Raw genomic sequence first — 16,347 nt, forward strand, 5'->3', positions numbered from 1 at the left:
AATTAAGGCTGAGCAATAAAACAATAATATGGCAATATCATTTTCTTCAATAACAAATGTTCAATATATCGTCAACAAATGTTTGAATTAATTTGGACCACAAACGAATTAGCACTTAAGTTTTGTATTAAGATTTATTTTGTTGAGGAAAAGGGGCTGAAAAAAACATTTACTAATCGTATTTTTTGAAAAAAGATTTTTATCATAATGGTTTTGAATGTTCTACCTCAGACTTGTGAAGTGACCCACAGTTTGGCATCAAGTGTTTGTCACATTCTGACCATAAAGAAAAGTTTAATCACACAGTTAATCATCTGGTTTCTTAATTTTCACTCAGGAGCAAAACAGCCTTTAAACTTCAAAGAAATAATGATTTGACATTTATCGTGATAATCATCGATGTCGAATGGTATGACATTTTTTTCTTTTATCATGAAAACATTTTTGGCCAAATCGCCCAGCCCTAGATACAGTGCCCGAAAGTTGTTGGATTAAACACATCTGGAGAGAGATTTCTGCGTGGAACATAGCTAAGTTATCTAGCTAGCAGCAACCAAGCAATGAACGTTAGCTAGCATTACCACATTAACATGTTGGTAATGTATATTCGAGTGACGCAGCCGCTGTCAGCTCCTGTATTGTGTGACCCCCCATCACCGATCAGTCACGTTGTGTGAACGTCACAACGACATCAAGACTCCCGTCACAAGACGGCAAGTCGGCCGACGCTGAAAGTCGTGTAGTCTGCGCAAGCCTTAACTTTACTGATTTACGACCAACTGCAACTTTCTTGACGGACAAAAGTATCTTTTAAAATTGACAGACATCATATATGTAATTCAGGACACAGTTCAAACAGGATCAAAAAATAAGTGTCTCGCCATTGACTACCGTACATATATTTTTCCGAAATAAGGTCCCATAGTAAAGGTCATGGTCAAAAACTGCTTTCTTATGGCTGTTTGTATTCAAATGATAGTGCTATTGCTCCACCTAGTGGTAAAATAATTACATGCTGGTTAAAATGGTGCAGTTTTTTGATTTCTTATATATTGTGTGATTTATTAGTATGATGTATGCTTCTGTTGGGAACTTATGGACATGAACTTATTTTTAAGCTCACAATTTGAAAAGAATAACTATCACTATTTATTTATTCTACTTCTGCCTTTGTCTATCTCCTTGTTGAAGTGTTTTATGGATAGTTTCTCTGAGGCTTTTCCTCTCAGCTTTCTAAATGAGGATCAAAGGGAAATCCTGAGCATGTTGTTCTTTTTTTAGCCTTAAAATGCGTTAATCTGCGTGAATTTTCATCCACAGCCGGATCTATGAGATCCTCCCTCAGCGCATACAGCAGTGGCAGCAGAGTCCATGCATCGCTGAGGAGCATGGTAAGAAGCAGCTGGAGCGCATCCGTCGGGAACAGCAGAACGCCCGGCTCCGCCTTACAGAGATGGAGCGACGCTTCCACGAACTGGAAGGCATCATCGCTAAGGCCAAGCAGCAGGCGGTTCAGCAGGACGAGGAGGTGAGCTGGCAGAAGTCTGCGCGCTTGTTTATTCAGTTGCGCGGCTTGTTCTGTTGTAACGCAATAGATCCCTGTGTGTCAGGGTGAACTTTAATTTTGCTCTGGTCGTTTGCAGGTGAATGAAGGTGATAGCGAGGACACAGACCTGCAGATTTTCTGTGTGTCTTGTAGTCATCCCATCAATCCAAAAGTGGCACTGAGACATATGGAGAGATGTTACGCAAAGGTAATTATTTTTCTTGTTTCTGCTTCTAATCACCAGATTTAAGCATGAACAGAACCTTATGTCTGCAACATTTCTTTCTCCACTGATTATCTTGGCAGTATGAGAGTCAGACCTCCTTTGGTTCTATGTACCCTACAAGAATAGAAGGGTAAGAAAAGCAAACACTCAACGTGTGCAACTATTTCCCCTAGTTCAGTTGCTTCAACAACAATGTTTTTGTCCCACAGAGCAACCAGACTCTTCTGCGATGTGTACAATCCCCAAAGCAAAACATATTGTAAGAGGCTTCAGGTTTTGTGTCCAGAGCATTCCAGAGATCCTAAGGTCAGTGGAAGCCCCTCAGCCACTTATAAAACTCATGTTTCACAAAAAAACTACCTACTCACTATATAAAACTTGAACTATTCATCAAGTAGCGTTTGTGTGGCGATTATTTGTTTTCTTTTGTTCGGTGACTAGGTCCCAGTGGATGAGGTGTGTGGGTGTCCTCTGGTGAAGAATGTGTTTGAGCTGACGGGAGATTACTGCAGGGTCTCTAAAAGGAAATGCAACAAACATTACAACTGGGAAAAGCTCAGGAGAGCAGAGGTGGACTTGGAACGAGTGAGGGTGGTAAGTCAAACTTTGAGACTGTAGTTTGTTTTTAGTGACCAAACTTGTGACATTTCCTGGACCTTCTGCGGAATTACAACTTGGAACGTCAAAAGTCTCACATTTGGTGAAATTTGCATCTGTCCGATCAGATTAGGAAGAGTCTCTGTTGATATCTCCTATCTGAAATTAGATATATTCAAAGGAAATGCATTGTAGTCCTCAACCCACGAGTGAGTGATTTTAAAGATTAAATCTATTCTTCTAACGGGTTTATTTTTTCACCCACAGTGGTACAAGTTGGACGAGCTCTTTGAACAGGAGCGTAACGTCAGGACTGCTATGACCAACAGAGCTGGCCTTCTCGCTCTGATGTTGCACCAAACCATTCAGCACGACCCGCTGACAACCGATCTGCGGTGCAACAAGGATAGGTAGTCGACCTAGTCTGCATCAGTCTGTCGAACACTGTACATAACGTGAGATTTGAGTGTTGAAGATTTAAACTTGTAGAACAATAACATCCATGTGGATGATTTTATAACTAGAATTTTTTTTTATCTTTGTATGATACTAAACTATAAAAGGTAAATGGATCCATATTTTTCCTGACTGTGGTAGATGAACTACTGCTGATTGAAAACTGCTGTTTTTGGTATGATGGCTCTAAATAAACACCTCAAACATGCTCCAGGTGATGTATGTGTGTGTGTAAAGTATACTATATATAGTATGTTGTTCTATGTTACTTTCATTTACCCTTTACACAAAGGTCAGTTTGTCTTTTTTTTTTTTTACTTTCTCCAACAGATAATAAAACTATTAATGTAAGCCAACTTATATTTAAGAGTGAGTTAATTGTGTTTCATTTGAATAAGCACGGTTTCCTTCAAGTGCACCTCCTAAATGTATGCTTCTCTGACCAAAACCTGTGCTTTAGAGACATACAATATTGTTTACATAAAGAGCCAAACTATGATTTTACATAAAACATTGTTAATTTTAATTGCATATAATGGTTTCTAATCCATGCGCTGCCAAGACAACCCCGGGATTATCCATCAATTATGATTACAGACAAACACGATGCTCCCAGCGGTCTCATGTGCTCACTTTCTAATACCCCGTGAAAGCAGCACACTTAAACAACAAAGATGAAGCATATTAATAAAGATGGTGCTGGCAGGAAGAGAGAAATCACTCCCTAGTTTTTACTTTTGTGTACGCTATTCCTCATCTTACTTCTCTCTCCTAAAGAATGTTTGAATGAAATGTTTGTGTTGTATTTGTTAATGAGAAGTAGCCTATGTGTTGTTTAATCTGTAAGCGGGGTCAGAAGCATCCATGGATTTGACTGAATCCATTGACTGAATTTTTTTTTCAAAAAACTTTATTCAAAATTAGGATATACAGAAGGAAAACAACATCTTCTGTACATCGGTAAAGTCTATGGACATATCACAAATAGGCCAGGGAGGTCAAGGGTTATGGAAAAAAAGTATAATTTTAACAAAAGCAAAAAAAAAAATTAAATATCTTGTAAAGCTTACAGAGGCCATATGATTTAACAGCTTTTTTGTTTTTACACTTGGATATTGAAAGAACATAGTGCTTAATGTTAGCAGCAAGCTCCAAAAAGCTTGGTTTCTTTTTTAAGAATTTTGACTTGTGCAAATAAAATTTAGTTAAAATAATAAGTAAATTGATCACATAATATTCTGAATATAATTTTTTGTCATGTTTAGTGAATCCAAACAATACATTTTCCCACCGCAATGCAAATTGAGGGTAAATATGGACAAAAATAAATAGAGAAACTTTACTCCAAAGTTTCTTGGTATGTGGGAAAGACCAAAATAAATGCACCAGTGTTTCATTGAGTTCTCCACAGAAAGTACAGCTGATGTCCAAGTCCTTTTTCAGTTTTTGCAGGTAACCGTTAGTGGGATAAGATCTGTGAAGCATTTTGAATGAGATCTCTTTGACTTTGTAGGTTAAAAAAAACTTGTGTGGCAAAAGCCAAACTTTTTCCCAACAAATCTCTCCAACAAATGAAGACCAATATGATACAGCAGCGGGTGTACTCCTAATGTCCTGTTGAAAAAGTTGACGAATGGCCTTGTTCTTACTTTTAGGTTGCAGTGAAAAACATATATTCCCAACAGTTGTTTCTTTCACAACCACCAGTGTTGGGGGATCATCAAATCCATTAAAACCTTTGAAAAGTGAGATGACAGCTGAAGGTATCGCATCGAAGACGATGGAGAAGTCCTTTGGTGAAACAGGGATACCATGGTGATGAATAAATTCAATGTAGTTATAAAGTTGACCACGCTGGTTAAATAATTGATTTACAAGTAAAATATTATTGTCATATCACTGTTGAAAAAAAAAACAGATTTGTTTTTATACAAAATATATCTGTTGTTCCAGATATAAAACCTATGGGGAGTGAAGTTGTGCTTGTAAATTAGGGACCAAGTCAGTAGCATTTGTTTGTGAAACGAAGAAAGTTTCAGACGCAGTTTGGTCAAGCGCCGAAAAGTATCAGAAGTACACTACGCTGAAGTGAGCTTCCGATTCGGCAGTTAAGGGGAACTTAAGTGAAAGTTAAATTACCTTGCTGAGCGACTGTTGTCCGTTTTTTGCACCTCTTACTGCTGTGAAAGCTGTTCGGCATTTTAGGCAAAGTCCAGATTTGAGAACTCTAATGGTTAAATCGCCTTTATAGTATTATCACAAAAAGAAAAAAGTTTTCACAAATCTGAAACTTATGTTTGATTGAAACGTTAGCGTCTGTGGAATAATCTAGTCCAGATCTGAAAACTCTAGGTACAGTGTTTTTTTATATGTGGACCTGGTCTAATGTGGTCTACATACAAAAAAGCAGATAAATCGCCCTTTTAAGTAACGTTATTTTCACAAATTGAATAAAGGTTTCACAAATCTGAAAATATGTTTTAAAGAAACGTGTCTCTGGGACAATCTAGTTCAGATTTGAGATCTCTAGGCATAGTGGTTTTGTATCTGGACCAGGTCTGATGTGGTCTACAAGCAAAAAAACCCCCAACAACAGATAAATCTCCCTTTTTTCATTTTCACAAATAAAATAACGTTTTTTCCAAGTCTAAAAAAGTGTTTCAGATAGCGTTAAGGCTTTGCCTAAAATGCCAAACAGCTTTCACAGCAGTAAGAGGTGCAAAAAAACGTAATGTAAATTAACTTTCCACTTAACTGCCGAATCGGAAGCTGTGAATCGGTAGCTGATTTCAGCGTCGTCGACTTGGTTAGGAAAAGGTCATAGTTTGGGTTAAAACAAGGTTAAGGTTAGTCAAAGTAGGAAGTTATATCAGGGGACGTGTCGTATGGTGGTGAAGTGGGTGTGTTGTATAGCCTGCGAGACTGCAGACAGACCCTGTTCTTTTAATCGTTGGCCCCGCCGCCGTTTTCGTTATTGATGCGCGGTGGCTAGCTACGTCAGCACTATCTCGTAAAGTGAAGCGGTGCCTATTGTGACCAGAGTGCCAAGCATCTGGGGAGCCCTACTTTAAAGGTGTGTGTGTGTGTGTTTGTAGGTGCACCTCACCGCCATTATTTGTAAAGTAGTAGCGATACACAACTGCTAACTCAGAGGAATAATTTAGGCACAACATTAACATTAGATGGGGGGGACGCTAACGTTATAGCTAACGGTGGCTAACGTTACTGCTGCTATTGAGTTTCAGTGTTCACGCTCCAGCTAACCTAACGTAAGTAGTAACTTTATTGACATTGCACTGCTTGTTTTATGTAGTATGTCTACGTAACTACTATTAAGAAATAATCGGCAGCAACATCCGACAATCGGAGCACTTTCAGCAGTAACCGCACTTTCAGCAGTTGAGGTTAGCTAGTGTCGCTAACGTTGTGTTTGCTGGCTAACGCCACATACCAGTGGTAACGGTAACGTTAGCTAACTGGCCGTGGAAATGCGGTAGCTATGTATTTACGGAAGCTTTCCATCTAGATCGGGGCATGCATCCCGTGTTTGTAACGTCAGTTAGTTTGCGTGGTTAATAATTTTAAATGATGTGTTAACCATACGTGAATGTCTGCTCGTTAAGTCACGTTACTATCGAGTAGCTCGTTGTTTTAAGCTAACAACACCTTACAGTGACATATCCATTAAGCTAGGTTAACCGTTAACATACTGAACTGTACATCGGCGTGTTAGAACTCTGGTCCTAAACAACGTTCTCTTTTCCCCCAGGTGCAGTGATGAAAAAGTGAGCAACTGTCAATCACCCTGACAGCTCAGCCTCCTTCCCAAACCAAGGTCAAGGGCTAACTAATACATCCACGACGGACAATGCGAAAATACACCACTGTGAATGGTATCCAGGATCGATTGTAGAGTATCTTATTTGTCTCCAGAGAAACACGTTGGACCATTTGTCGCCTAAATTGGTGCAGGAATGAACGAGGAACTACTTGAGAACGCGGCCCCTGGCCAAGAGCCTGTGGAAGAAGATGTGGGACAAAGCACAGAGAAGAAGACCAGTGAAGCAGAAAACGCCTCTGAGGCAGCACCAGCACTGGAGCCTTTGGCACCCTCAGACAGACTCTGTATGAAGGAAAATCCTAGCTCAGATCCAGTAGAGGAAATTCCGGGAGAGGCAATGGAAGCTAAGGCCACTGGTGGCGAGCCTCCTGTTGACTGGTTTGAGCCACTTGAGGAGGATGATGATGCCAATAGCCTTGATAGGAATGATGCAGAGGAAGAAAGCCTGGCAGGGGAAAGTGAAAGGAGTGAGAGTGTGTTGGGCACCGAGAAGAACTTGACCAAGATTTATCAGTAGGTTGAATAATGTTGTTTTACTCAAGTCTGTCATGTAAAAATAGTGCAGTATGCTGTCACATAAGATGTTCATTCAACGTTTTGGTTGTCTGCAGAGCCTTTATATGCCGTACCGTAGTCTGGACACTGAGCAGCATTATCTTTGGATTACATTTAGATTTTTATGGCCATGCCCAGGCACAAGGGCCACATAATGATCTTTATCAATTCTGAGGAACTGCCAATGATTTTGAATGTCTTTGTATTTGTTTAAATAATCATCCCATCTAAAACCTGCAGGTAACTTTGTGCCTCAATCTATTGAAAGAAAATTAACTCACATAGCTTAGCATATTAACATTTTCTAGGATGGCTTCCTGTGTACTTTTTTTTTTGCCATGGGTTATACAGATTTCTAACATGAATAATTTCCCATTTCCTCTGTTATATCCAGGCTTCAGGTTCCCCGCCGTAAGCGTTCACATCCTGATGAAGGATGGGTTGACTGGCCAATACTTGGAGAGGGTTGGAAACGCAAAGAAGTTGTTCGGCGCTCCGGTAGTAGCATGGGACAGAAGGATGTGTATTACATGAGGTAAATACTGGATAGTGTCGTGCTTAATTTTCTTCTTGTTTAACCTTCAATAAGTGTAAGTAAATAAATCACCACTACCTGTGGCCTGTACTACGAAGCGAGGTAACTGGCTTATCCAGGTAACTTCATGAGTAACTTTGTGACGTTGGGTGTAACTTTCCGGTTAACCCGTACTACGAAAGGTGGATAGGTGTTACCTGAGGTCTGTTGCCATGGCAATTTACGCCACATCTCTAAACTGCTCCAAGCAAGTTTTGTTCATGGTTAACTCGAGGTTATCCTGCACGTGGACTACACACCGCATCGGTACTCAGTGTTAATGATAAGAAGTAGGATATTAATCCATGCCACTTCATAAAATATGTTTAGATTTCATCCTGATTTGTTCCACTGCGGTTGCAATGAAGTTCTGAACACAACAGCATTACGTTCAGACAGCGAGCCCTGCAGCCTCAGTGATTTTAGAGAGAAATCTTAATTAATTAATGGGATAGTTTCTTAGATGTAGCCCATCTGTAGACTATAGCTAATTGAATTCTCCATATTTAGATAGACTATTTTACGTGTCCAAAAAATAGGGAGCCAGGGTGAGGGTTAATAACAGAGGGGGGAAAAAAAGATCCTTGATGAAAGTGTGAAATTTACAATAAGAAAAATCGGAAATTCCCTGAAATTAATGTCACAAAAAATTGAAAATCACACTGTTTTCTTCTGAATACACCCAATCCAAGACAAAATCTTTTAAGGTGCATGATAGTGATTGTGGGCTAAACTCAGGAGTATTTCCTCACTGCTAAGTCAGATTGCAAAGTAATATAACTTTCCAATGCATACACAGGCCTACTACACGGCAGGGGTGGGTGGGTGTGTGTGTGTGTGTGTGTGTGTGTTGTTGCAGCCTTGCAAAGTGAAGTTTCTCTCATAAATGTGTGACTATAATGTCAAAGAATAGTCAAGTTTTTTACTTGTAGATTAATCTTAGAAATTAGATTTTCTCTACGATTATTGACCCTCTCCTTTTTTCTATTACAATGGACCTCATGTGCAGTTGTACCTTAACATCTTAATCATCTTACACATAAAAGAAGAGCCCATAAAATACATAATAGAGATTTGAACTACAATAAGAACACTGTGAAGATAATTAGGCTACAAATTTACTCAATGCGATGCCAACAAGCCTCCCTGGCTTTGTCAGCCGCCACAATATTAGATTTAGCCGTTAACGTGTCTTTACATTCATAATTTCCTGACACTACCAACATGCAGACTTCTGGGGAAAATACGGTGCATGCGAGTTGCAAAAACACTCTGCCTGCACGACCGAACAAACCTCTTTTATGTGAGCGCGCACCAACTCCAATTAAGTTAACACTGGGTTAACACGGACTCAACTAACCAACATCTTATTCACCTTTGTAGTACTGTTTAACTCCAGTGTAGGCGGTCAGAGTTTGTCAACCCTGAATTTGTTAACTCCGAGTAGGTTGAACTCCCTTTGTAGTACAGTTTGTAGGAACCAAACACAGAGAAACAGAAGACATTTCTGTGGTATAAGATGCTTTATTCTTCAAATTGTGTCAATACAAATCTGATATATGAAGGGTCTGGATTCAGAAAACAACATTTCTCCCGGCATCAGTTTATGTACCTCTCATACTTAGCTCCTCCTGATTGGATTGGATGTTTCTGGTTGGTCTCATATTTTCTCTCACAAAAACAACCCTGGTTATATAAGCCTAGCATCTGCATGACAGGATGACCTGTATGTTCTTTTATGTTCATGTATTTATATATACACTTTATGATCATCAGTGTTTTACGTTGTCTTTGCAAATAATATATTTGCTTTGATTCAAATACATAACCTAGATGTGTTTATTTTAAAGGGAAATTCTTTTTCTTTTATCTTGGATGAAGTTGAAATTGTTCAGGCCACAGGTCTTGGCCTGTGTTAGCGGGGTAGATTTTTATTTGTTTTTTGTTTCACTATTTTAATTCTACTTCATTCTTATTTTAGCTTTTTAGTGTTTACTCCCTACTTGAATCAGCTCACCTACCTTTTCCCTTAGGGTCTCTTTTTTCCCCCCACATGTGCGCTGTCTCTCTCTCCCTGCATCTGTCAGCTCTGCTGACTTTCTCCATCAGCAGTGTGCTTCATAAAGTCGCTGAAAAGACAGAAGTCATCTTTCGGATTTTTCCACCTGCGATCCAGTTTTTAAAGCAGCAGGTGCGCTGCATGTAGAAGGCTTGTTAATGACGTAGGCTATTGAAACAATCGAAACCAACGTAGTACCGAGGGACATCTGCACTGGTGTGTTCACTGTTCACTGCTGCTTTACCTGTCCATGCTTGTAAAATTTTCAACTTGTCCGCCTCTTGTAACAAAATACCAAATAATGTCTCTGTGTTTCTCTGCAAAATGCTAAAATGTTACACCAAATGTACCTGGGCGTCTCGCCCAAGTAAATTGTTTATGTGGGGAAACACCGGTTCCCAACCTTTGGCTTAAGGGACCACTGTTTTACAGTCGTACCCTGTTGACCCTCATCCCCACATACAGTTACAGAAAAGGGGGGAAAAGTAGCCTCTTCTTTATAAATATATCTTATGTTTATTTCATTATATTTATTGCATAAAAATAAAAGCAGAACAATTTTCTCTACAATGAACCAGAGGTTTGTGTGAAAATTTGTATAAAATCTGCAACACTTCATTTCTTGTGGATATTACAATGATATGTGGGGATATCACTTCTCCCTGACGCTTGGCTATTTCTTCATCAGCTCTTTGTTTTAGCTGTGTACTTCTGTCATACAGGGCCTGGTCACTTAGCCAGCTTGCTCTGCTAGCTTGGTGATACCAGATTCCGGGATTCTTCTGGTCTGTCCATAAATACTTACATAAGTGAGAAATACAAAGTAACACAAACTTATAAAATAAAAATAAGTCGATATGGAATTATTATAAGAGTAAAAAGAAAATTAAATATGGTTTTCTTACGTCATCTTACAAAACCACCTACCCCTGTTGATTATATAGTAAAAACGCAGTTTGCTTCAACAATAACAGAAATTATAGTGTGGGGCAGAGCATACTTCATCATACTGTATTTATTTTGCGGTCAACAATGTTGTGTTGAAAGTAGTTAAACTGTTGAGATTGCACTAGTTTTTAACTACATCCTGCCTTTGACTCTTGTACTATTTACACTCCTACCTCCACTTGGTTCTTTTAGGGATGCACCTAGCAAGTGTTTCAAATCAATTAATCTAAATTTTGTGATTATTCTAAAGATGACTTTTTATTACTTGAATAATATAACAATTTTATCCAAAATAAATATCAAAAACTTGTCTCATTAATAATGAAATATTTTATTATTTCATTATTAATTTCATTATTTTATTCAATCATCCTTAAACAGAGACAGATAAAGCACATTTGAATAATGATAATAGACTGATTTTAATATGCCATCACTGCTGCTGCTGATATTAATAATAATAACAGACCTTATTAGTCAGATGCCGAATCAAAAAAAATAGTAGAAGTCAGTTTAAGCGTGGCCGTTGAACTGAACAGAAAATATAAACGGCCGACCATTAGATGACACATGGTCTAATGTTGCGTTACCATGACAGCAGCGGTGCAGAAATTACTTGCTTCTAACAGGGGGGTGAAACATCTTAGAAAATCAATTTTAAGTGACTACTACAAACAGAAACACATTCCTCGTGCTGATAATTTCAGAAATAGATGAATAAATGCATTTTTTTTTCCTAACTGCCATTAGGACTGAAGATGCTGAAGCATGTGACTGGATGTTGTAGTTTTAGCAGGTGACATCCAGCTCTTTTTTGTTATCGCTATTTTTCTCCGCAGTCCGAGGGGTGATCGAGTGAGAAGCAGAGTAGAACTGATTTCAGTGATGGAGGGGTTTCTTGACTTGTCAACCTTTGAGTACAAGACCGGAAAGTTCCTCGATGGCGAAGCACCACCCATAAGAGTTCGAAGCAGAGCGAAGGTATTGACCTCTTTTAGCAGTTTAAAGATTTAAGATGTGACGGTCTCAGCAGTTAGTTTTCCTCACTTTGTCGTCCATCAGAGAAAGATCCGGGAGCGTTCTTCCTCAGAGTCCAGCTGGATTGACAGAGGGGATGGAGCTGACACCCCAGACTCCCACCACAGACTCACCCTCAATCTGGGGCCCAAAAACCTCCACTCCAACCAGACATATGTGTCCATGCACAGTACAATGGGAACTCAAAACCAAGAGTCTCGCAAAGAGGATCCACATGCCGAAGATAAAATTAAAATTCCCCTTCCCTCGTCATCCAGGCCGGCCCTGCTTCCCTCCATAAATGGAGAAATTGGGTCAGAAGACAGCACTCTGTGAGTCCATTATTACTTCAGTTCATAGTTCAATTTTCAATAATGGAACTGTAATAAATAAAACAGTTGAGTATTTCCATTCAGTCAAAAGGGTTTGTTTGTGGTGAAATGTTGTTATATGCACATGGACTGAGCATTATCACTTTCTTCTGCAGGGTCTGTGCCAAATGTAATATTTCCTTCACAGGCACATGGTATGACAAACAAAGGAAGAGGCCCTGCTGTCCCACCTGTTGGGGTATGTTGGTTTTTGAGTGTGAAATGTCTGAATGGTTCTGAGGCAAAAACAAACCAGGACAAAAATCGTGAAAATTATTTTACAAAGGTGTACTCATCCTACGTTTATTTGTTTTGAATTTCAGCTGCCTCGAAGACAAAAGAGCATCCGATGATTCGTTTCAGAAAGGTAAAGTGTTGTCTATCAGTGCGCTGTGTGAATCGAGAGCTACCTTTTATCCTCGTTCACTAGACAAATCTTTAGTCAAGGTGCTCGGAAGCAGTATTGGTCCGATCACGGGTTCTATTTGAAGCCTTCTATTTATCATGTAGCCAACAATTAGAAACAATGTATGTTAAGTATTGTAATTAAGAGAAGATAAAGATTATGAATTAACTGTTAATTATATTGGCAGGATTAATGTGCAACGTATTCCACTCCCTCTCTCTTAGAGACACAAATAAACCGTCATGGTAACAGAACATTACACCGTGTGTCATCTAACGTTCGGCCGTTTCATATTTTCTGTTTATTTAACAGCTATATATGAGAGAGAATAACAGCTGATTCTAACATTACACACAATCTGTGACTGTCTGCAGAGTCTGTGAATCGTTTCAGTTGTTTTCTTTGACCCACACTGAAGCAGAAATACATTTGCTTATCATACTGGATTACTCAATATTGAAATAAATCCATGTCAGAAACATTTAAAGTTTGAAGTCAAGTAGCCTAATTAATGTCTGTTGTTATTATCTCAACACATGAATAAAATATTGATTGGACATGTTTTTGATATTTATTTAGGATAAATTGGTATGTTAATCGAGTAATAGGCAACTTTTTTTTCCTTTGGTATACACAAAATTAGTCGTTAGATTAATCAAATTGAAAAAGAATCGTTATATACAGCCCTACAAATGAGACATGTACATTAGAATAAACAAATCTGCTTTTCTGTTTGTGTTCATGTCACATGTAGTGGATTCCTTGTGGACAGTGCGTGGGATGCCACAACACAGTGAACTGCGGGCAGTGTGCAAACTGCAAGCATGGACTGCAGAGCCCCGAGTCTCGGAAACGCATATGCCGGAAACGGAAATGTATATGTCCTATTCGCAAGGTAAGCTGCCAGGAACACGACAGTTATTTATTTTAATGCCTTTTGTTTGTTATGTCACTTTTGCATTCGGGCTTTTTCCACCATGTGTGTTCCATCAGGGCCCTGGAAGTGGAGGCTTCATGCAGCAGAGGCCGTATAATGACATTACTGAACCATATGATGACAGCATGAGTTTCCAGGTAATAAAAGCTTGTATAATCCGCTCAAATGTACATGTCTTGGTACATTTTTACTTGTAGATCTTCCCACCGGTTATAATAACAATTCTTTCGATGGCATATTTAAAGCTTTTCAAGCATGATTTCCACTGCTTGGTTGTTAAAGAGGTCATATTATGCTCTTTTTCAGGTACAAAATTTTATCTAGGGGTTGTACCAGAACAGGTTTACATATTTTAATTTTCAAAAAACACCATATTTTCTTGTCAAACTGCACATTGCTGCAGCTCCTCTTTTCACCCTCTGTGTTGAACGCTTTGTTTTAGCTATGGAGCGATACATCTTACCTCTACAAGATCTTTGTTGGGAATTGTACATGCGCAGTTCCTACTTAAGGACTACTAGCCAGTCAGAAGCAGAGTAGGGCAGGTCGTGAGAAGCTGGGAAACACGGCTTCGGTGCAGCTGTATATCCCCTGACCAGCTTAGCAACATGGACTGGAGCAAGAGTTTCAGAGTGGTGAGTTATTAATCTATAACAAATGTTTCTTTCATCCATAGTTGTTAGTTTCATCCAAGTGTTACGTGAGCTCTGTCTCTACGCCATAGTAACAACTTTATTTTCCACTGACTGCCTGGAGGGTAGTTAATGTTTGGAAGGCAGAAGAGAGGCAGCAGGCAGACGTCTTGTCACTGTGTGCTGCAGCTCAGAGTTTTTCCACCGTTGTTTTTGAGGGCATGTCTTTTGCTGTGTCATCACAGGGATCAAAGGGAAATGGCTGGACTACAAACCAGCTATTTTCAGGCAGTTCAGAGTAGAGTTTTCTGTGGGAGATGGGAACTCCCTTTGGGCTGGACTTTGGGCTTTTTCACTTTGCAAACCTATTATATGCACAAAAAAAGGTATATAACTCAATAAAGGAGAGAGAAAAAGCCAAAAAGCATAATATGACCTCTTTAAGTTAATATTCATTGTTGGCTGTTTATAGAAGTGCAAATCTTTTGTATAAAATGACTGTAGGCCAAAAATGTGTTTTACAGTCGCGGTCAGACTTGTTTCACTCGTTCCAAATTGTCCACATTTAAATACAGACTGTGCACACTGTATGGCACGGGTTGTAATTGCAGTGTCAACAGTGTAATCATGCATCGTGGCTTTTAACACCAAATGATTCATTGAATTCATGTAAGTTCTAACAACAGCAATTTTATTTTACAGAGTGAAGTTACAGACTCACAGGTAACGTTTCATAGTACGAGACCAAATTATGTGTCTGCATTTATAATTTCCAATATTACTGCTGTGGCCTTTTCCTGCTCTCACTGACTGTTTTATTCACACAGCACCCGAGTCTCAAAAGCAGCGACACAGAGAACTTCTCAGTTAATGTGGACGTTGATGATGAGGATGACATGTCGACGGACGATGACGACGATGTGAGTTTAAAAAAAAAATAAAAATTACCCTCTACAAAGAGGAGGATGTGATTGCCTAAAGTGACAGACTCAAACATTATCTATTTGTCAACGGTGACTTTTATGAAAACATTCATAGAAACTTGTCAAAGCACATCTGCAGCACCTTTTTGCTGTTTGTTTGTTTGCTCTGTATAGCCAGGTTTCCACCAAAAGTACGTGGATCTCTTTTCAAGGAACTTCAGCCCATTGTTGTGTGCGTTTCCACCGTGGTCTAAAGACCTGCTTAGATTAAGCAAATTAACCAGCTGACACAGGCTGTAGGCATGCACAAAGCGATGCACAAGCATCATTATTTGTAACCACTATTCATGAGCAAAATTTATGAATGAACATCAGATCAGTAGCTGGCTGAGTGAAATGGAAAGGATTTGTGGACATCTATAGCTGACATGTTTAAAGTTTTCTTCCTTTCCAAGTATCAACAAGGATGTTCGTTTGCGTTCAGCTGCCAATTCCACACCTGCGCAGTGTGTAACACAGTCGTGCATCAGTGGTACGTAACGTGTTGGGCAGTAATCCTGCAATGTTCCTTTTCCCCAGTAAAGAGTAATGTAACGGATTATTATTTCCAAAACAGTTGGGCTTTATTATTACAGTTACTAATCCAAATAACGCTGCACTACTGAATGCATCATCCCTGACGTGAATGCGTGACCGTGCTGCAGCTCAGCAGCTCAGCGGACCTTATATTGTTCAAGTCAGCTGTTAGCCAAAAAGCTAAAGGAAGACTGGAGAACAGGGAGAGAGAGGTATTTTCGACAGCTGTATGTAATGTTATTGCCGTTATTGTGTCACAGTCTAAGATGCTAAGAACATTGTCGTCCGTTGTAAACTTTGTGCGACCAGCAAAAAATTCTGACCGCAAACAATTCTACATTTATACTTAGGCTAATTGAAGCATCAGCTAAGTTAAAGCAACACAGCGATCCTGTGAAACTGTTGTGGTGATTCTCACGCACACGCCCACCCGCTGCCAGAGTTGAAATGTCAAACTTTTTTCTACAGTTTATCAATACACAAAACAACCTTTGCTGCTGTCTCTTATTCATTAAAAATAATCTATTAACTTCTACTGAACTAATTTTAAAGTAAGTTGTTATATTATTGTTACAGACTCAATTATTTCTTGTTGCATGTTGCACATTTAGCAGTTGAGTTTGGTAAAAAATTAATACAAAATAATTATTATAGAGAGGTTGCGATGGTGCAGTGGATTAGAC

The 16,347-nt window shown here is 39.1% G+C and overlaps 2 protein-coding genes across 2 annotated transcripts; both read left to right on the top strand.

Moving 5' to 3' along the window:
* Positions 1–1,309: 1,309 nt before the first annotated feature.
* On the top strand, positions 1,310–3,035 carry LOC119886837 (CXXC-type zinc finger protein 1-like; the record flags this gene model as incomplete). The annotated part of the gene is made up of 6 exons (XM_038697801.1): positions 1,310–1,528; positions 1,644–1,754; positions 1,853–1,902; positions 1,982–2,078; positions 2,214–2,366; positions 2,637–3,035. Coding segments are annotated over 6 exons (777 nt in total), but the record flags the coding sequence as incomplete, so codon positions are not given.
* A 3,707-nt stretch (positions 3,036–6,742) lies between these two features.
* LOC119886709 lies at positions 6,743–15,144 on the top strand. Its single transcript, XM_038697620.1, has 10 exons — positions 6,743–7,179; positions 7,616–7,756; positions 11,642–11,783; positions 11,865–12,151; positions 12,307–12,389; positions 12,514–12,557; positions 13,351–13,491; positions 13,590–13,670; positions 14,868–14,888; positions 14,993–15,144. The coding sequence occupies exons 1-10, from the start codon at positions 6,800–6,802 to the stop codon at positions 15,104–15,106; spliced, it is 1,434 nt and encodes a 477-aa protein (XP_038553548.1). The 5' UTR covers positions 6,743–6,799; the 3' UTR covers positions 15,107–15,144.
* The last annotated feature ends 1,203 nt before the right edge of the window (positions 15,145–16,347 follow it).

Source organism: Micropterus salmoides, unplaced genomic scaffold (genome assembly GCF_014851395.1).
Source record: "Micropterus salmoides isolate LMB-PRFRI ecotype aquatic unplaced genomic scaffold, ASM1485139v1 Ms_hic_scaffold_4, whole genome shotgun sequence".
NCBI lineage: Eukaryota > Metazoa > Chordata > Actinopteri > Centrarchiformes > Centrarchidae > Micropterus > Micropterus salmoides.

What these genes read in the sequence shown, in the direction of transcription:
- LOC119886709 (XM_038697620.1), top strand. Translation starts at nt 6,800, where the DNA reads ATGAACGAGGAACTACTTGAGAACGCGGCCCCTGGCCAAGAGCCTGTG. An exon ending in GAGTTCGAAGCAGAGCGAAG is followed by an intron (nt 11,784 to 11,864) that starts GTATTGACCTCT and finishes GTCGTCCATCAG; the next exon opens with AGAAAGATCCGGGAGCGTTC. An exon ending in GTATATGTCCTATTCGCAAG is followed by an intron (nt 13,492 to 13,589) that starts GTAAGCTGCCAG and finishes GTGTTCCATCAG; the next exon opens with GGCCCTGGAAGTGGAGGCTT.